Below are 22,460 nucleotides of genomic sequence, written 5' to 3'. Positions count from 1 at the left end.
TGACATCTCCGTTTTGGGCCTAGCAGGCCTCCCTGAAGCCTCCCAGGACCAAAACTGGGGCACTGAGGATGCTCCCCCTGCCCCCACTCATATGTGCACGACCCCCTTGCTTCCCCCCATGCATGTGTGCGGGTCTGCCGCATACATAGCAGAGACGCAAAAATCAGCTGGCTGGGGAGAGGCGCACGCGCAAGCACAGTGGGGTTGAGTTGGGCAACGGCTTGTGTGCCCACAGAGAGGGTTCTGCATGCCACCTGTGGCACACGTGCCATAGGTTTGCCATCACAGAGCTAGGTTTTGCATACTTTGCCCAAAGTACAAACTGAGGCCTTGAGTAAGAGGAAGTATCCTTACCTGAGGAATAATCCAGTCCAAATAATCCAGTGAAAGCGAAACCTCAGAAAGGAGAGCAAAAGTCTTGATAAAGATCTCCTCCAGCTAATATCTGGGCAACAGACCAAGCAGGAGGGCCATAGATCACAACTGTGTTGTCCCAGAAAACCAGTTCTTCCCAGTGTGCAATGCCCAATAAAACTACACACTGAAATGGAGATTTGCAAAAGCTTTATTTTGCGCAAAAGAAAGGACTCAGAGGGATCATTCCCACTAGGCCTGTGCAAAGGCCTCTCCTTCAACAGCAGAGTTTATATATATACATATATATTTCTCCATAAGTCCTCCTTAAGACAAGCCCTGTTAAGTCATCTAGCCATTTATTAACATTGCTTAACTTGCATTTGAATTATCTAGCAATAATCAGCACTTTTGCCCCTAATTTCCATTAATAAGTAGCACACCATGCCATAATTAGTACGTTGCCCCTGTTCCCTGTACTTGTGTCCCTCAATTTCCCTGTTCAGGTAGTCGCTTTGTTCCACAACTACATTAAGAGGAAACATGTTCTCAGATTATTATTTTTTTACTAATTAAGCTGTTTCCTTCTTATGCACTAGCAAATAATTGGAAAATGTCTGCAAATAATAATTTCCTACAGAGACTAGGTTTTTAAGAGCGGGTGTGTGTGTGTGTCTCATGGCCTTTCCTTCAACTGGCCAATCATTCATTGTGCCAAACTAAAGAAGAAATTAACAACTTGGATTAGAGTGGCTGGATTTGAAAAAAGCAAAGAAATTCCAAATCCCTAGTGCTAGCTATAAAATATATATTATTCTACCCAGAAGCTTCTAGACTTTTTTTTCAGCTTCCTTTCTAATGCTTGCTTCTGAAACAACATTATCAAATGTCATTAACACTTACCAGCATTACAATGACTTAAAACACTGTGAAAACCAAGGATCATTTTGAAAGAACATTTCAGCTGAGTGGGACATTCAAGGTTCTCTTCTTAAGAGAGCTAATCCTTCTCCAGCGTCCCTTCGCAGCATCCTTCCCACGGTTATGGCATGTTTGATGTTTGATCCAAGATGCAAATTAATTTCTTTTTTTTCCTCCCTGCTTTCTTATACCTTTAGTTTGAAAGCTAGGATTAGGGGAAATAAAGATTCAAATTCAACCAGTTAAATTTGGATGCTGTTCAACCAATCTGTTTCCTAGCTTAGCCTGTAAAATTGCTGGAAACTTGAAATAGGAAGTGAAGAAGCAACTTTGCTATGAAACAGATTCAGCTATGAAACAGATTCTGTTTGGAGATTCTCTGGGCAAAAATGAAAGAAATATCCACTGAACAGCAAAACATCTGCTTTTTTTTCATGATTTCTCACATTTTGAAAGCAACTTGTAAGCACTGTCACAAGTGATCACATGATGATCAAGTCCATCTAACCACAAAGAACCAGTTGACCAGAAAGTAAATGAAGCTTCTGCTTCCCCTCCCCGCTTTTCTGGAAAATTATATTTTCAAACAAAGCAATGCCTCTCCCATCATTTAATTGTATTACTCTATTTTACCCTGGGTTCAAGAATATTCTTAAAACTACAGCTGACAGAGGGCGCTGACAATCTTCCCTCTGCCTGTTTTTCATGTTCAGAAATTATGTCTGTCTGTCTGTCTATCTATCATCTATCTATCTATCTATCTATCTATCTATCTATCTATCTATCTATCTATCTATCTATCTATCTATCTATCTCCATACAAAGGTACACTGGGTGGAATCATAGGGTACTGCATGTTATAAAGTTTCTTGGAAAGAGTAAAAGCATAGAATAAGATTCATGTTACTCATGGTTTTGCCTTTCCATGTGTCACTTTTTCATTTTCTTTCTCTGGCTCCCTATACAAGGTCTCAGTTCTGCTACCTTTTAAAGGCACCAACAATAAGCTAATTCCTACTGCTAGTGAATTGTTGGCCATATCAATCAATCAATCAATCAATCAATCAGAATAGAGCTGGAAGAGACCTTTGAGATCTTGCTCAAGCAGGAGACCTCATACCATTTCAGATAAGCGACTATCCAATCTCCTCTTAAAAAACTCCAGTGATGAAGCACCCACAACTTCTGAAGGCAAGCTGTTCCACTGGTTAATTGTTCTCATTGTTTCTCCTTAATTTCAGATTGCGTCTCTCCTTGATCAGTTTCTATCCATTTTTTCTTGTCTTGCCCTCTGATGCTTTGAAAAAGTTATCCCCCTCCTCTTTGTGATAATCTCTCTAACATAAATGGAATACTACTATTATGTCCTCCCCCTAGTCCTTCTTTTCTCTAGACCAGCCAAACCCAAATCCTGCAACCATTCTTCATATGTTTTGTCTCCAGGCTTTTAATCATCATAATTGATTTCTTTGCACTTTTTCCAAAGTCCCAACATCTTTTTTGTAATGTGGTGACCAAAATTGGACGCAGTATTCCAGGTGTGGCCTTACTACCTTTTTAAAATGATGATCAAGTTATTTTGAGTCCATGCCTCTGTTTATACAACTAAGGATTATATTAGATTTTTTGACTGCTACTGCACACTGCTGGCTCATATTTAAGTGATCATCCACTAGCACTCCAAGGTTCATCTCACAGTTACCCACTTAATCATGAAACAGAAATGCCCCATTTGTCTGCTTTGCTCCATGCTGCTGCCTTCATCTCAGTTCTAAACCATAAGAAAGGTTCAATTAAGAAATCCTGAGCTGCGCTAAGTAATATTTCCCCACCTATTCCAAGATTTTCTAAGGGCAATCTAGGAGTTGCCTAAAATCTATTATATCATTTCACCTGTCATCTTGGAAGGAAATTAGGTGACTGCAAGGGCTGGAAAGAAAGACTGTGGAGGCTAGCTATAACTTCTGGGCTGCAAAGATCTAAACAATCATGATAGCAGAAGAAAAAATGACCTGGTTGCACAAATTTTTGTAGCCCAGGACAGAGTTAAGTGACTTTTCATGCTGATATGAATTTCCTGATGACTCAAGGTTGGATAGTTAGTAGTACAACTCTACAGTCCTGATTGTGTCTGTTCCTATTTTTTTAGCACTAACAACACCTTATAACTAATGAAGAATATAAGAAGCTATTTTGCATCTTTTTTCTGTTTTTCTTCTTTCTTTTTCCTATTGATTTGGTTTTAATCATATTGGTATGTTTAATTGAATTCAGATATCTTAATCTGAATGTACAAAGATGAGGAATTGTATGGTGCTCAGAGTCAGATTTGAACCCAGCAGCTTATACCCTTGCTAAAAAAATAAATGTAGATAAATAAATAAAGCCAACAATTTAAATAAATACCTAGATCTCAGTTTAGGCTATTTTATTCTTAACTGCTGTGTAAAATATAATTAAACACAAAATGAGGCAGTAGTTTCCAGAATGGTAACTCTGCTATTCTTCTCAAGCTTTTGATTTTTGGTTTATGGATATTCCTAACTCTAACCCTAATTTTTAATAGATGTTTATAGATTAAGCTACTGTTCCAGATGCATGCGGTTGGTTCCTGTGAGAGGAACCTTGTAAATACACAATTCCAAGTTGTCCTCAACTTACAACCATTTGTTTAGTGATCATTTAATTACAATGGAAAAAGTGACTCACGATTGTTTTTTCATACTTATGATTGTAGCAGCATCCCCATGGTCATATGATCAAAATTTGGCCGCTTGGGAATTGATAGCTCTCAGACATAGAAGAGTATTGTTTTTGGAAGGTCATGATCTCCAATTAGGATGGCATGCTTTTCTATGGTATGACAAAAAAAAAACCTTATTGATATTTTCAAAGACACTATATATGAAACACCCTGTTTCTGGTATGGGAAAAAGTGAAAGCAAAAATTTATATGAAAATTCCAGTCAGCCTCTCAACATTTATACATCCAAATGTAGTAAATCTGGAAAAAATCTTAATATATAAAGATATTTTGAATGCGGAAGGGGAACTTAAAACTAAACAAGAATTGCAAAATCAAGGTGTTGACTTATAGTGGTCGCATATGCAAATATGATTGAGATATGAGAAAGATATCAAAACATATCGCTTTTATAAAGAGAAAACAACATTTGATCAAATAATATTAGCGGTAGATGAAAAGTTAATAAAGAAAATATACAACTTCTTATTATGCTTAAAATGGAAGATGAACCGATAAAGGAGGCAATGATAGTATGGTCAAAAACTTTTGGATACACTATAGAATTTGACAAATGGCAAAAAAAATGGGAAAGAAACTGTAAGTTCACAATGGCAACTTCTTATAAACAAAACCTGTATAAAATGTTCTATAGATGGCACTGACCACTGGTGAGATTAGCAAAGATGTTTGAAAACATGTCTGCCAAATGTTGGAAATTTAATCAGATACCAGGCACATCTTATCACATGTGGTGGACATGTGCAAAAGTAAAAAAAATGGACAAAAATACATACATGGTTAGAAAAAATATTAAAGTAGCATATAGATTATAAGACAAAAATATTTTTGTTAGGTATAGTCTCAGAAAAGTATGATAAAGGGAATATATATTTAATATTACATGTTTTGACAGCAGCAAGAATCGTATTTGCATAGCGCTGGAAAAATGAAGAAATACCTACTGAAGAAAATGCAATTAGAAAAATACTAGACTGCAGAAATGAACAGATTGACATTAAAGGTAAAAGAAAAAGAAGATACAGATTATTTTCAAACATGGGGCTTGTTTTATCAATGGTTGAATAACAGAGGGAGAAATTAGGAACTGGAAAAGTACTATTAGGTAAGCAAATTGATGCAGACAATATACTATTCACAAAGCACTTATGCATGTAAAGAAAAAAATGTATAAACTGTTTTTAAAAAATTCAGATGTTTGGCAACTGCTATGTATTTTTGATGGTTGCAGGATCCCGGAGTCATGTAATCCCCTTTTGCAACCTTCAGACAAGCAAATGGGAAAGCCAGATTCACTTAAGACTCATATTACTAATTTAACAACTGCAGTGATTCACTCAACAACTGTGGCAAGAAAGATAATAAAATGGGGGAAACCTCACTTAACAACTGTCTTTCTTAGCAGCAAAAAAGTTGGGCTCAATTATGGTCGGAGGTCAAGGTCTACCTATGTAGAAGGCAATAAAACAGGAGGGGAAAAGTCTCCATAGAGAATAATCAGACTTATTTGAGGAAATAGGTGATATAGTCTAAAATAGATGATATAGTCTAAAACAAGAAAATCCCTGCAGCTGTCTGAAAGGGAAGGTGGTTTCCCATCATTTGGCAATATTCAGGTAATACTTCTGTAGATTCTGACATTTTATGTAGGAACAGGACTTACATTGCTTTATTGTTGCCAGAAATAGAATACTCTTTTTTCCTGTCAGGTCTTTGGTCTTGGAGTACATATATCATATATTTTATATACCGGTATATATATAAAATTTGATTGCTGCCATTTCACACATTATCACCAGGGGGCGCACCTCACCAGCTATATAGTATTATTTTTAAAAAATCCTTTAGCAAGATGGATTTCTATAATCTTACAGGTTGGGAATTGTTTTTACTTTTTTCTTCCTTCCTTTTTGCCTTCCTACCATAAAGGGAACTTTTTACTAATTTTCCAATGACTGTTAATCTTTTCTCTTCTCTTTAATTTAGGGGGATTTATTTATTTTTTTCCTCTCTGTTCCTCTTTTTATTACAATTGTAAAGAATATTTCACACTAATACTACTAATAATAAATGAGTTGCCACATTTATAAAAAGCACATCACCAGTGCAAGAAGTGCCTGATTGGCAGCAGATACTTTAGCTGCTGAGGATCCATGGAAATGGGGGGGAGGAAGGGAGGAAGGTTTAAAAGAAATTATTGTGGTCTCTCATAAACCGACAGATTTATTATGACAAAAGCCTTGATGGCAAATTGCAATAAATCTGTTGTTGTTGTTGTTGTTGTTGTTGTTTTACATGGCTCAAAGCTCTGTTATTTTGCTGAAACAGACTTGCCTTGCAACCCCTCTGGAATTTCTCATATTAAACACACACACACACACACACACACACACACACACACACACACACGGAGGGAGGGAGGGAGGGAGGGAGAGAGAGAGAACACGGATTGATTAGGGCACATTTCCTTAAATGCTTAGAGTGGGGTGCAGTCATCTGCTGTATGCTGAAAAACAGCAAGAGTAACAAAAAACGGGAAAGGGCAGAACAAGGGTTGAATGCCAAAAGGAAGGCCTGAAACAATTCAGTCTGAGTTTAGAATTATGAATTATGCACCCATAATTCAATCCCCCGTGCGCGCCCCCCGCACATGCACATATGATTCCCCCCCTGCCCCACCCCCTGTGCATGTGTGCACGACCCCCCCCCCCCGCCCTCCTGAAGCCTGGGGAGGGTGAAAACAAGCCTTCCTGGGCCCCCTGGAGGCCCTCCGGAAGTCGGAAATTGCCCGTTTCTGAACTTCTGGTAGGCCCATTTTTTGCCCTCCCCAGTCTTCAGAGGCTTTCCTGAAGCCCGGGGAATGCAACAGCAGCCTCCCCCGGCCCGTTTAAGGCCGAAAATCACCTGGCTGGTGCATGCGTGCTGCAGCTGACGAAGGGCAACGGCTTGCATGCCCTCAGAGATGCCACCTGTGCCATGCATGCCATAGGTTCGCCATCATGGCCCTACCTGTATGTGTCTCTGAGGCGAGAGTTTCTCTGCCTCTCCCTCCCTCCTTCCTCTCTCTCTACTCAAGATGACATGACTGCATAATCAAAAGTCTGCCTTAGTTTCTATCCATGCAGGTGCCCTCTTGACCTTTCTGACTCCCCCATGGATGCACCTGTTTCTTCAAGCTAGCTTCATGCCTGTCAGTTAAATGTATAATTTATCTCTCTCTTGCCTTTCCTTGTTTTTGCACACACAGGCACGTCTTGATCTTTTTACCTGATCCAGGGCATTTAGCTGATGCCTCTGATGTTATGATCCAGTTTAATCCAAGTGATGCCCCTCAACGTACCAGCTCTCATCATTTACAGTCAGCACAGCAGTTTGCTTGCTGGCTAAAGATGGTGAGACTTAACACTTAGCTTAACACAGTTGAAGGGCATAAAATTGGGGAAGTTCTTGTCATGGACATTATTTTAGTTTGGGAGAGGAAAAATTACATCCCCAATCTACCAGTGATTTAGAGGGGCATTTAGAACCCACATTTCTCTTCCTTTATGTAGCTCAACCAGTTTTCATGAGAATGGAAGAGACATGCAGTGCAAACAAGTGTAGGGGTTGAAGTTGGCCTGGAAACAAGACAATCAAGGCTCACATCCTCCCTTGACTTGCCAGATGGCTTTACAGGTGGGATAATTCTAAGTACATACAGTATATAAAAGTGGGGCAAACATTTTGTTTCCCAGGGGAATGCTACAGAGATTTCTCCCGTAGTCTGTGAAAAATCCCTCCCCTTTGCTTCACTTCCTATGATTTTGTGTGGCTTTTGGCTGAAATTATTTTTGTTTTTTTGGGTTGGATCCCAAGCCTTTTCATTCTAACAAATGGCTAAATAGGACAACAGATATGTCAATTCTGGAAGCAGAGTAGTTTCCCTTGAATTAGTGGTAATGGAATAGAAATGTTAAATAGCATTAAATGCAAGAAAGAAACAAATGGAATGAAATGAAAAAATACCACTTCTATTTCAAGAATTTAGATGCATTTTCAACCCTCTTTTGGGTGGCATATGAACAAAGGAGTCCCAGACTGGGTGGAGTTTAAATTGAATTAAAATTGAATGGAAATTAAATTAATTCACTACAGATAGTATGATAGGTTTCATTCATGTACCAACTTTTCCATTCTGACACAGTCAAAATCATTCAACATTAGATGTTCTGGAGGCATTTCTGCCTAAAAGGGATTGTAAAAGAAGCAACTTCTCCCCACACAGCCTTCCTGGGATTCCACATCAGTTATTTTTCACTGATTCAGACAAACAGGGTTACCCTTTTTGGAAATCATTTGTCCCTTTGGGGAGGGATAAAAACTGACTTTGTTCGACATCATCAGAGTCTGCCATGCAACTCCCATCATGAGGAAAGTCTTTCTGTGAGATGACTTTGGCTGCTGCTACTGCCTGATTCAATAAGGCTCAGAAGTCTGTCTTTGGGAGTGATTCTTATGTCCCCTCACCATCGGAATCCTCACCCTTTATGAGGTTTATATGTGCTTAGCCCTTAGCAAGTGGCAGCTCCTAATTGACCTTGGCTCATCCCAGGAAAGCTATGCAGGTTGAGCCTGATTCGTGGTTGGATGAAATATCATGAGGGATGGCCAAGACTGGGAAGGCTAGACTAGAAAGCCCTAAAAAATCCCAGTTGTAAGCAATAGAGGAACGGCTTCCACATGAGTCACTAGGAACTGAGACACCATCCGAAGGAATCTCCGCACTTTCCTAATTTAACCTGAACACCCAAACCAGCCCATTACCACCTCTGAAAAGTTCAAAGGCTGAGATTGTGAGGAATCTCCCAAAGGAAGAAACTTCACACCCAGGAAAAAGAGTTCATACAGTCATTCCCAAATCCAACTTTTGTCAGCTCAGCATCTTCAGAACACCCATGAAAATAACGACAGGAATCTCATCTCACCCATCTCAAGGGCAGCTCTCGGAGGAGACTGGCTTATTCCCCAGCTGTGGAAACCCGCATACACTGTTAGGAAGATGGAAAAGGAAAAGTGAGGAAAATAAGACATCAGAAAGGAAAAAAGAAATCTGCAACAGTTAGGCTGGCGCTGTTGCAAAAGGGGAACGTTTGACCGCAGCTTCATCCATAGCTATAGTGATCACCATGAGGCATGGCGCTACCTGTTTCATTCTACACTGAGTATATTTAGAGGGAGGAATCAGATTCTGTTATTCTGTGCTGTGATTCTTCGTGACTGTCTGAACAAGCCCTTGCATTTTACTTGGCAAGATTTCAGAAGAGGTGAGCCATTGCCTCATTCCTGAGACTGAAAGAACACAACTGGCCCAAGGTCACCCAGGTGACTTTATACTTAAGGTGTGTGTGGGGAGGCTAGAACTCATGATCTCTTGGTCTCTAGCCTTGATGCCTTAATCACTACACCAAACTGGTTCTTGGTGTGCTATAGGGTAGTAATAAAAAGTGAAAACAGCTTAAGTCTTCTGTTAGCTTCAAGTCTGAATTAGACCTAAGCCAAGTAAAAGTAGCAGGCACTGACAACCCTTCACCTCAGTAGTCTCATCTGGCAACAGCGGGTAGCCATTCCGTTTCCCACAATGCTCCAACATAGACTTAATCCTTGGCATTGGCAATTCCAATTGTCTTGTAAATTCAAATGGCCACCTTCTCTTTGATAGCCTCCTTTTCTAGGGCAGATGAACAAGAGGGTAATTCCTAGTGACATCTAGGTACTAGGTCAGCCCTGACTACATTCAGATCCAGAGGCTTGAGGTTTGAAGAATGCTCCTTGTCTTCATTCCCTAAAGCTACCATGTGTAAAAAAAAAAAAAAGGTCAGGAAAATTAAATAACCAGGGCTAAAAATTCAGGCCAAAGCACCAAGCAGATGATGACCCTGAAAGCTTTTAAGACAAAAATGGGACAGAGATGTATGTTTTGAGAGGATTCTGAACCAGAAGAGTCCATGGAAGAGGGTTAGTGTCAAAAAAAGTCAAGATGGTGGCTTCAGTAACATGATTGCAGTTGCAATCTTCACTCTTGGTTTCCAACACCATTGGACAATATAGCCAACAGTAAGAGATGCAGGGAGATATAGCTTAGCAGTAAATGGAGAAGCATACCCAGTTGTGTAACGTTGCCAAGTAAAATACCAGAACTCACTCAGGACAGCATTCCCAAACCTTTCCGGCTTTGCAGACCGGGGGGCGGGGAGAGAGGATGGTTCTGTATGAGTGACAGGCAAGCACAACTCAGCTCCATTTGCACAAGCAGCGGACATGTGTGCCCATCACTTGCACAAATGGAGCTTTCATGTGTGTGCGCACTTGCCACTTCCACAGCTCGGCTCCGAATGGACCACAGCCCAATAGTGGGCTACAGCCCAAGGATTAGGGACCCCCAAGGATTAGGGATTCTTATCTTTTTATACAACCCCAATAATTATCTTTGCTGCAAGAAAGTCAAGAAGGCATCCTTCTCAATATTGACATGGTGCTTTTGCAGAAACAGGTCTGTACCATCATAGTTTATGAGTTCCTTGCTTTTAGCACTGATTCTTGAAAAATAAAGGATCCAAATTTCTAAAGTCCAACAGTAATCCTGCTACATGCCTGGATCCCCGAAATGCCTGCAGGATCCAATGCTTTAGTTAAAATAAGGAAAGCAACAGCAGACTATCATGTTGCAAGGACCTCTATTTTCATATGTTTTTTTTAAAACCTGACCCCCTGAAGATGCTTTTGCCTGGTTCCTCATGTGCGTAAAATTTGTGCAGCTGTTCAGATGGAGACAGAATGACATCCAGAATACACATGGAAGTATTTTTGCTTTATATTATCTGTTTCCAGTCTATTTTTCCAAAGAGGAAATCCCAAAATGAACACTAATAAACAAGCATGCTTCAACAGGATAGAACTTAAAAATAAAAACAAAACAAATAATGTATACGCAACACCTAACTTTCACCCACTATATATCCCTTCTTACCACGTCATTTTATTACCAATGATTCTTGATTGAAATTATTTTGGTTTTTAAACTGCAGTTATGAAATTGAATTGGCATAGCAGCACAGATCAGCTTTGTCAGAATCTTCTTCCTAACAACATTGTGAAAATTTTTAGAAGTTTAAAATGCAACCTGTTGTCTGTCTGCTCTTTTAAGAGAAAAGCCCTGAATTCATTTTTCGTAACTTGGCAGGCAAATGATCCTCCAATCTTGCCCCCAGGGTATGCAAGAGTTGAGGTCTCTGTTGGAATTCGAGGTTCCCAGTGGAACGAGCCAGGAGCTCTGATTTCGTTTTGAAGGCAGCCAACTTCAGCTTTTCACCTTCCTCCTCCATGTTGCAGACAGAACTGATCTGCTGGATTTTCAAGAGGTCACCAGTGCTGCAAGCTTTTTCAACACTGGTGGAGCAAAGACTTGGGATGCCCCTCTGGAGGTCCCCCTTCCCAGTACAAAGCTTCTGAAATTTGCTGGGAAGACGGTTGCTCTTCTCTTCAAAAAACTCCAGACAGTCAAGCGAGGAGATCTTTTCCCGCCGACTCCTATGACTCCCAGTAGGGGTGTTCAGAGGCGACGGGAGAGCCAAATTCTCTTCCTGCTCTTTCACACTATAGGGAGGAGTTGGAACTTCAAAGGTGCAATGAAATTGGGAATAGTCCACACGGAAAAAGCCATCTTCCAGTGACATCACAGGGAGGAACCGGTGGCCCCAGAGGACTTCGTCTTCTGTGTAAGAGGTTCTGGCTTGGCACGTCATTCCTAAGATAAGGAAATAGTAAAGGAACCAAAGTTAGGTTTGTAAATGACAAATGCCATTCAGCCTAGATTTTCAAAAGGATCTTTGTTATTCCCCCAACTCTGCTTTGTAGGAAGACACCATTGTCCTTGTGGGCGGAGCAGAAAATGCAAGCTACAGTAAGTAGGGTATATTTGGACATATCTATATATCATATTGTTATGCTACCCCATCTCAAAAATGTGACTCTGGGCAGTGTACAATAAAACCATAAAAATAGTAATTACAAAAATCACTCTATAATTAAAACATTAATGTTGTTATAAAAAATTAACATCCTGGGAAAGAGCTTTAGATGAGACACGCAATTAAACCCGTATCTTTAATATATGGATTTCCTTCTATATTCTGTATGGAATGGAAATGGTAGAACAATCTTGGCAGGAATTCTCCTACTACTCTCACATACAACGACCAACTTCTGGACCCAACTCAGTCCATCACTTCTCAAATATTTTCCTTCACAATGGGTGAGAAACTTGTGGCTCTCTACCTCCTGCTAACCTGCATTTGGATCCCTAGTGCTGTGATGGTGAACCTATGGCAAGTGTGCCAGAGATGGCATGCAAGGCTGTCCTTCTGAGCATGCACAGCATCGGCAAGTGCTCTTCTGGTTTCTGGCATCACATGTGCACTGGATAGCTGGTCTTCATGTTTCTGGCACTCCGGCATGCTTATACATTCCTGTTTGGGCACTTGGTGCCAAAAAGGTTCACCATCACAGCACTAGTGCAATTTGTGTTCAGTTCTGGAGCTACTGGTCCCCCTGTCTACCCTTTCCAATAAAGATCTACTATTTTCCTGTCTGCTTTTCCTCCCTAACTTCCTGCAAAATTTGCTGTTTACACAAGACTATTTCATGCATTGGTTGGGACACCACATTCCCATTAAAATAGCCATTCTCTTTTCAACTTTGTGATTTCCTACATCTGCACAGAGAACTGACTTACGTGTGTGTGTGTGTGTGTGTGTGTGTGTGTGTGTGTATGGCATGTTCAATTTGTTTCTTCTTCTTCTCTGACATTACAGAAGATAACATGAATGTGATTTTCCAGTGCTAAGGAAGGCACATCTAAAAAAGTAAGATGGGTATTGCAGTTTGCCTTGGCCAGAAATAATGTAAAGTCTCGGGGAACTATTTTGTAAGACTTTTTGAATTTTGGAAAGGAAAACCCATTGCAAGGACTCTTCCTGGAGCTCTTTCTTGGCTTTGTTCTTTCCTTGTTCTCTGCTCAGACGTGATATAGCTGTGATGGCGAATCTATGGTACACGTACCACAGGTCCCACACAGAGCCATCTCTGAGGCCTGCAAAGCCTGAGGAGGATGAAAAATGGGCCTACCGGAAGTTCAGAAACGGACTATTTCCGATTTCCGAAGGGGCCTACCGGGGGGATGTTTTCGCCCTTCCCAGGATTCAGGAGGGTGGGGTGGTGGTGTCATGCCTACGTGCATGGCAGTGGGGCAGGGGTGGGTCATACATGCATGCGTGAGGTGCGTGCGGGGATTGAATTATGGGTATGGGCACACACATTTGCATGCTTTCAGCATCTGAGCCAAAAACGGTTAACCATCACTGTGATATAGCCTGTTTAGCTGGATGTGACTTGTGCAACATACAACCCCCCCAAAAGCCTTGAGCAAGGGACCCCATCAAATCATTACTAAATTGTACTGATTTAACCTAAGACTGGGTGGACAGCCATGAGTTTGATTGCCTGTTTCAAAGGCAACCAGGCAGAAAACAAACACATTAATCTGCCTCGGCTACTCTATTTTTGCTGAATCTAAGATGCCCTTCCAGTTTGATGCAGAAAAGATGTATTTTCTGAAGAAAAAAAATAATACAGTAAGTTTTAATGCGACAGAAGGGGAAAATCATTAAATAAATTACTGAAGAAGAACATGTGCCAACTGAACATAATTGAGCAAGTTGAAATGAAATGAAATGTAGCTTTTTGTCCGAGCACCAGACATGATTTTCTAGAGGGGAGGCCCAGGCACACAACTGTGTCGCCCGCAGCGGGGAAAAATGTTGTGTGCCGCTAATGTAGTCATTCTGGCAGTTTTGCTGTATTGTCCCATGCCCTCTCTCATTAGGCCGACTGCTTTGAGGTTTGATTTGGCTCTATGTAAGCTTTCTCCTGCCTGACCTGGAGCTGGGCTCTCTTTGTGCTCACCTAGAGAATACACAGCTTTGTGCAACCATAATCTGGTCAAGAGATGCATTTGGTTTGGATGGAACTGGGGGAAAGCTTCATCTCTTACCCATTGTGCTTGCTTCTATTATTTGAACAGAATCACTGCACTGCATGAGATTAGCACTGGAATTCTTTTTTATAAAAAGAAGTAGCTATTAATACGCCATAGGCTGTTCACAGTTTAACAAGTAACAATGAAGGCAGATTTAGGAATATATGCCATGATTGTGTGACAGCAGGTTGGGACTCTGTTCAAACAATATACAATTTGTGTGCAATCACACTCACGATCACAGTGGAGCCCAAAATTTATGTTGCTAAGAAAGGCAATTGGTAAGTGAGTTTTGCCCCATTTTAGACTTTTCTTGCCACAGTTGTTAAGTGAATCATTGTAGTTGTTGTTAGTAACATGGTTGTTAAGTGAACCTGGCTTCTGTTTCTTGACTTTGCCTGTCAAGAAGGTTGCAGAAGGGGATCACATGATCCCAGAACGTTGGATGGAATAATAAATGTGAGTCAGTTGACAAATGTCCAAATTTTGATCACATGACCGGGGGATGCTGCAGTGGTTGTAAGTGTGAAAAATGGTCATAACTCACTTTTTTCAAGGCCATTGTAACTGTTCTGACCTAGGTTTCCTGGGACAGTAAAAAGCACACTTAGTCCCAAAAACCCTCTTTTTATTTCAACAGCTCTGAATTATGTTCATTCAGAACCCATAATGAGAAAAATAGTTTGTAAAGAGTCCGACAGAAGTCTGCCAAAGTCTTTCAGGTAAGACTGATAAGCACACACCTTTATCTCCCTTGAAAAACTGCCAAAGACCTAATTGGCAATTGGCTTTGCAAGGCCACATGGAGTCAAAACAGAGCTTCAGACTTTAAACTGATGAGAACAAACCATGTTGCTTCTTGCAAAGACTCATGTGCCTTGCTCCTCTTTTATGTCTTATGGGAGGGGCCAATCATCTCCAAGCCTTACTCCTGAGTTGCCCCTTTTGTCATAACTGTTCTTGCCTTGTTGCAGCTCTGCACATGCACGCACTGGGAACAGGCTCCCCCGGTTCCTCTTCCTTGCTGATGTCCCCCTCTGGAGGCTCTGGAAGCAGCACATAACTCCCAGATGGCCCTGGCCCCCTCTCTGCCTCTGATGCAGAGCCCTCGTCTGAGCCTTCCTCAGAGTCCAGGACTGGCTCATGTTCCTTCCCAACCCCTTCACCGTCCGACTTTGCTGCCAGCTCCACAGGCTGCCACCGGACCACAATAGTAACTTTGAATGGTCACTAAATGAACTGTTGTAAGTTGAGGACTACCTGTACACATTCAGCAGTTGCGGGCAACCTACATGCATCAATGCAATTTCCGTCTGGATCCAGCCATGAAGGATTACACTAGATCACAAAGGTATGTAAGCATTTTTAATTCTTCCATGATTCTCTTTGGATGCAAATGAGAAAAGTTTTATTAGCGCCAGTTGTTCAATGCCTAGCAGCCTTTGCAGCTAGTGCATCCCCTGAGCTTCATGTATTCCAAATAAATAATAATTACACACAAGAGCCATATAGATTCTCAGCCAAGAAAAGTTGAACCAGGCAATCTGTACAAATTATGCAAATTAAACATTATAGCATCTTCCCTTATTTTGCATAATGTACTGTACAGTGATTCCATTTTTCATCATGGGTTCTTTTATTTTTTAACCATTCATAAGGAGGTTTTTTTTAAAAACACAATTATTACATCTACTCTGCCAATTGTGAGGAAAAGAAGCTGCAAAGGACTGTGTTAAGTGAAGAAACACACCCTGCACTGCTGCAGATTTTATTACACTGCTTTTGAGATCACCACACATTTTTAAGTGGATCTCAACAGCCTTCAGGACTAGAAATCTGTGTTATAAATAATGGAAATGTATTGACTGCTCTGATAGCTGGATTTGGAACTTTATTCTCTGTTCCATATAACTTCCTAAGTTATAGCATTGGCAAATCCTGGTCCTTTCCAAATATCACGGGTGACAAACTTACCACAACGTTCTGCAAAAGAACAATCATGAAGATACTGTATATACTCGAGTATAAGCCTAGTTTTTCAGCCCACTTTTTGGGCTGAAAAAAGCCGCCTCGGCTTATACTCGAGTCAGTGAAAAATTTGCCCGAAATGGAGGAGAAAAGGGGGCGGGGCCATGCCGCTGGGTGACACTCGTGAATGGCCCAGTGCCCCTGTGAGTTTCCCCTCCCTCTGTGTCAGTTTGCCGCGCAGCGCGCACCGCACCATCCCCCCTCCTCACGTTCTAATGTAATGCAGGGCTGTCTTACGATTCCCCTTCCTCCCCCTCCTGCCGCTCTGCAACGATGTCCCACCTCCTCCTTGTTATGGCAAGCAGCCACATAGCGATGTCCACCTCCTCTGGTACAGTGATCCAATGATAGGAATCACTGTGCCGTGTGTCATAGGAGGCGGGACATCGCTCCCGCGGCTGCACGGGACATCATCATCACAGCGGGACATCAGCATCATGAGGTGAGTGAAGTATTTCATTGAATACACCGCTAGTTTACTGTTTTTCTTTGAAATAAATATTCAAAAACATTATTGGTATCTATTTTTATTTTTGAAATTTACCGGTAGCTGCTGCATTTCCCACCCTAGGCATACTCGAGTCAATAACTTTTCCAGTTTTTTGTGGTAAAATTAGGTGCCTCGGCTTATATTCGGGTCGGCCTATACTCGAGTATATACGGTAATCTAAAGGAAGTTAGTTGTTACATCCCACCTTTATTATGCACAATTTAAGGCAGTGTGCATAATGCTCCACCTCCTATTTTCCCCATAACAACCCTATGAGATAATCCAGAAAGGAAGCACGTCCAGATGAACTATTTCTACTTTTATTATAAGTCTGCATTATTTATAATTTTGCAAATCTGAAAGCACATTTCTCCTTGATTACCTTTCTGGCCCGAAAAACTAGAAAGATTTGGGAAGCTTGCTGGGCTCAAATTCCTTCTGTGGGCTAAAGCTGCCTCTTAGCTGCCCATTTCCTTGGTGGTAACTCTTCCCCTTTGCCCAAAGTCACACCATTACAGATGGTTTAGGCTGAGGGAGAATGCTTGGTCCAAAGTCATCCAGCCAGCTTTTATGCTCTATGGCATTACGGAAATGATCTTGGGAGATAGGGGGAAGAGCTGCAGATTAGACAATGATCAAACAAATGATAGGTGAGTCTGCAAAAGGAATGGAAGCATCTCTTAGATGGGACCTCCCCTAGTTTTTTGGACTGCAAAGATGAGAGGGAAGGATGTACTTTTGGACTTGCAAGATTGATGTCAGTGTTGTGAGGTAGTCCAGACAAGAAACAGACCCAGAAATGCTAGCTTTAACTTTACTGTAAGCTTTACATTAATAGAATCCTGTAAGTCTGAATGTGCAGATTTAAGAGCTCCCTCACATTTACAGCCCAATAAACTAGGGATGATTTCTTCTGATATATTAGCCTCCCTCTCTTTCCTTCTGTGGGTTCAGCTGCCCCTTATCTGACAATTGCTTTGGTAGATGGGTTCATACCAGTTTGGCGGAACTGGTAGTGCTTTGGCGGCCTGGATCAGGGACCAAACCGGTTCTCCGGGTGGCGCCATAGGTGCTGCCACCTTGCTTTTTGCTTCTGCACATGAGAAGAGGAATTTTTATTGCACTATGTATCAAGCGCGTGGGCGGAGTGTGGCCATGAGTGAACTGGCAGTAGTGACTGACAGAACCTACCCCTGCCTTGGATCACCCAAAGGTGCTTTTTTTCAGAAAGCAACTGGACTACCACCGATAGCTTCCCACCGTCCAGTGCGATCCCACAGAGTTGGCCTCCTCAGGGTGCTGTTGGCCAGACAGTGTCGGCTAGCGACCCCCAGGGGGAGAGCCTTCTCTGTGGGAGCGCCTCCCCTCTGGAATGAGCTGCCCCCGGAGCTTCGCATAATCCCCGACCTCCGGTCCTTCCGACGCGTCCTAAAACGTTGGCTTTTCCAGCAAGCCAGCCTGGCCTGAACAAAACAAAATAAATTATTGTTTATTGTTAATTTTAATTGAATTTTTAAAATGTTTTGTTAATATTAATTGGGTTTATTTTGGATACTCTATCCATTTTCCTTTTTAACTTTTGTAATATGTTTTTTTTTAAAATGTTGTACGCCACCCTGAGTCCTTTGGGAGAAGGACGGCATATAAATCTAATAAAAAAAAAACAAACAAAACTTTCTTGTTTTTTTCTTTTGAAAATGTTTCACTTCTCATCCAAGTAGCTTCTTCAACTCCGACAGGATAGTGGGGAATGGAAGGATTTATATTTCTTGCAGACAGCTGGTCCTTTACATCCTTTTAGAGGGTTGTTGAAGCACTTGGAGGTTTATCTGTATCCTTAGGGTCACCTGAGTGGTACTCCCGGTTCCTGCAGAGTAGACTGTAATTTTTTTCCTCTGGAAATCCATTCCCACTCCATTCAAAGGGTGTTCATCCCAAATTGTATAGCTAAAAGTCTGTAGAGATTCTCGGTAATCCAGATTAGGGATTAGATACCTCATGATTTGGATGACTGTGAGAATTTCTACAGAGTAATTGCCTTGGAGGGGACTTTTCCATCATGCCATTCCCACATACCACAGGCCTAAAGGAGACCTAGAACTTATAGTTCCTGTTTTTTAATCCAACACTTTAACCCTTATACCACAATTTCTGTGTAAGTTCTGTGTCAGTTCAGCCTTTCCCATTCCCAAGATACTCTAGGCAATGGCGGTATTTAGCTGGTTCTCTCTGGTTCTGGCAAACTGGTAGCGGCAGACGCAGGAGGCTCCGCCCACCCACCCCGATGTAATGTGTGACCTTCTGTGCATGTGCGTGCTCACATTTGTGAACCGGTCGAGAAGGTAATAGCAATAGCAATAGCAATAGCAGTAGACTTATATACCGCTTCATAGGGCTTTCAGCCCTCTCTAAGCGGTTTACAGAGAGTCAGCATATTGCCCCCAACAATCTGGGTCCTCATTTTACCCACCTCGGAAGGATGGAAGGCTGAGTCAACCCTGAGCCGGTAAGTGAATCCCACCACTGGGTCCAGGTTTGCAAGTCCCAGAATTCTCAGAGTCTACACACACTGGCTAGGAATTCTGAGTGTTGCCACATTGAGAAAAGTGGCTTTAGTCCTATTTCTTTCAGGGGAGTTATAACTAATCGTCTAACTCAGTGATGGCCAACCATTTTGTCCACACCCATAATGCAATGCATGCACGGCCCCGTGTGCGCCCCAACCCTTGTGTGTCCTCCCTGCACACGAACCTCATTCCCTGTTTTGGTCCTAGCAGGCCTTCCTGCAGCCTCCTGGGACAAAAAAAGGTGTGGGGGGAACGCCACACGGTTAATCTGAACTGGGGTGACAGCTCACTGCAGAGAGGGGTCCGTGTGCCACCTATGGCACGCATGCATCACGGGTCTAACCCATAGAAAGATCAGGAAAACACCATATGGCAATCTAGGGTTGGGAAGTGCAGAGGTTTCGTGCTTATACCATTCATCCATCAATTCTAGTGTGTGCAAGGTAAGAAACAACCTGTGGCTCTATTTGCTGATGATCAATCCCTCAGTAGTTATTGACTTAGCTCAGTTTATTTAAGTATGTTTCTCTAGCCCTGTTAAAGAGTCTTACGTGCTTAGGAAGTGCTGAAGGTAAAATACACAAATGGATACAGAATATATATTCAGAGAAATGATTAAGAAACCCTTTTAATCTCCTGGGGTAGCAAAATCCTTTATCTCAGTATTTTGTTCCAAGCAAAGCATGGACCTAATGCCTGCTCAGAGCTATACCCGCTGAGCATTCTGGGGGTTGCAGTCCTAGACCAGAGTTGGCAGGAGAGCAATGGTGTCCAAGGGTTCCTACTATCTCTTGACTGGAAACCGCTAGAAATCACATTAATAAACTCATAAGAAAATCCAAGATCCGAGAATAAGTAATATTTACTAAGCAGAGCAGGAAGCCAATATCAAAACAATGGTAACAACTGAAGTTACAGGTAGTCCTTAGTTTATGACAGTGGTGAGATTCAATTTTTTTTACTACCGGTTCTGTGGGTGTGGCTTGGTGGGCATGGCAGGGGAGGGGAAGGTTACTGCAAAATTCCCATTTCCTCCCGATCATCTGGGACTCGGGAGGCAGAGAATAGATGGGGGCGGGGCCAATCAGAGGTGGTATTTACTCGTTCTCTGAACTACTCAAAATTTCCACTACCGGTTCTCCAGAATTGTTGAGAACCTGCTGAATATCTCCTCTGCTTTATGACTATAACGCAGCCTGCTAATTATGGTCATAAGTCATAAGAGTCGTAAAGCGAGCCACCCATGTCACTGATCTGACTTTATAAGGGAACACCACAGTCCTTAAGCAAACCTATGAGCATTTTTGCCAAAAACAGGAGTAAACACTGTTTTTTGGGAAAAAACATCATACACTGCGGTAACATAAGTAATGTGAGTATAGCTAAAAGTAGTTGTAAATGCAGGTTGGTTGCCCAGCACCCAAAATGCAGTCATGTAACTGTAGTGGCAGATACCCAGCCATAGGAACTTTCGAACCAAGTTGTAAGTATCTTTGAAGGGAGAGTGCCGTAACTTGAAACAGTTGCTAAGTGAACAATCTTGTCAAGGGCTATCCATGTGGAGAAACTATTCCTTTTTTGAAAAAAATAAAAGGAGGTTCCTATAATTAGTTTTTCATTCCACCTTAGCTAATGGCCTACTTGGCTCCCTTTTTTGAGTGGGTTGGCCTCTGCTTTAAATCTAGCCTCTGCTTGTAGTAGCCGGCACTTAGTTCTTGTTTTTGCCCAGCCCTATGATAATTAGCTCAGTTTGGGAACTACTCCAAGCGCCACAAAAGCCACATGTTCATGATATATCCAACTATAGGTAGTCCTCGATTTATGACCACAACTGAGCCCAAAATTTCCATTACTAAGAAGAAAGGCAATTGGTGAGTAGGTTTTTGCCCCATTTTACCTTTTTTGCCGCAGTTATTAATCACTGCACTTGTTAAGTGAATCATATAGTCCTTAAGCGAATCAAGCTTCCCCCATTGACTTTGCTTGTCAAAAGTTGGCTGGGAAGGTTACAAATAGGGATCACATGACTCCAGGATGCCGCAACCATCGTAAACACATACCCATTGCCAAGCGACCGCGTGATTATGTGATCATGGAGATGCTGTAATGGTCCTAAAGTGTGAAACTGGTCATAAGTCACTTTTTTCCAATGCAGTTGTTTGACTGGTCAACCGGATGATTGATTGTAAATTGCAAACTACCTGCAGTCATAATTTCCTAGCCTTGCTCTCCATTTCCTTCTGACAACTCTTAAGATTCCTTCTTTCCTGGCCACGTTGAATGGGGTTGATTGTAGTTGGTTCAAAATACTGTATCTGGAGGGCAACATCTGCCTTCCCAGAATTAAGGGCAAAATGGCCTTTCAGGCAGAGTTAAATCTCCAGTGTTTGGCCTATCGTTTTTTAGGAATGTGTAAAACATCTCAGAAGTTGTTTGTTCTAAAGGCTGTATTGTTGAAAATCTCAGAATAGCTGAAGTATACTTATATTTTATTATACCTTTATATTCAATATTTAAAATAATATTTCCATTGCCCACAGTCACTTTTTGAGGGAAATGGGCAGTTTCAAAATATGATAAATAAATAAAATATGATGTATAAAGCATAAGAAATACCGAATGAAAATGTGTGCACAATACTAAGTCACATTGAAGACTGGGGAGAAAATTACGAGTGTGCCTGGTTTTAGAAAAACCGTGGTTTTGTTTGAATTTGCCCTGTTTTCTTGATAGGTTCACTACTCCTGAAGAAGAATATGGTATATTAGCATGCTGTACTTAGATAAAAGTTCAACCCCTACATAATCAAGACCTATTTATTTTCTAAATTAAGATTCAGCCTAAAAGTATTGACTGCATACTTTTATTCTGTACTCTTATCTTGTCCTACTTTCTCATTAAGGACAAAGTTCAGTAAGAAAGCATTGGAAAACTAAAAAAAAAATTATTGTAACCATGTGGTTACAATTGGAAGATGATAATAACTCAGTATGAAATCCTGGAAATGCTAAAATAGTAATCAAGAATCATTAGTAGCCTCCAGCACGTTTCCCCACCTGATCCTCTCTATATGGAACTCTTCTATTCCACCCCTCTCCTCAAGCAGGAAGCCCTACACCATTTCAGACAAATGTTTGTCCAATCTATTCTTAAAAACCACCAGTGTTGGAATACCCACAACTTCTGGATGCAAGTTTTTTCACTGATTAATTGTTCTAACTAAAAGGAGAAAATTCTCCTTAGTTCTAGGTTGCTTCTCTCCTT

At 41.4% G+C, this 22,460-nt stretch overlaps 1 protein-coding gene across 2 annotated transcripts in view; it reads right to left on the bottom strand.

The window, feature by feature from the left end:
- Positions 1 to 6,833: 6,833 nt before the first annotated feature.
- Positions 6,834 to 22,460, bottom strand: part of LOC116521150 (G protein-activated inward rectifier potassium channel 1-like) — a 28,707-nt gene continuing 13,080 nt past the window's right edge. The window contains exons 3-4 of one of the 2 annotated variants that reach the window (XM_032235847.1): positions 11,199 to 11,822; positions 6,834 to 9,066 (exon numbers count right to left, since the gene is read on the bottom strand). In XM_032235847.1, the coding sequence (XP_032091738.1) occupies positions 11,218 to 11,822 (605 nt within the window). In that variant the 3' untranslated portion in view covers positions 6,834 to 9,066; positions 11,199 to 11,217. Of the gene's footprint in view, positions 9,067 to 11,016; positions 11,823 to 22,460 lie in introns of those variants that run through there. The other variant, XM_032235845.1, reaches the window with a different exon arrangement.

The sequence above is a fragment of the Thamnophis elegans genome, chromosome Z (genome assembly GCF_009769535.1).
Source record: "Thamnophis elegans isolate rThaEle1 chromosome Z, rThaEle1.pri, whole genome shotgun sequence".
NCBI classification, from domain to species: domain Eukaryota; kingdom Metazoa; phylum Chordata; class Lepidosauria; order Squamata; family Colubridae; genus Thamnophis; species Thamnophis elegans.
Note: the sequence above shows the minus strand (reverse complement) of the source record. Positions and strands in the feature narration are given on the sequence as shown.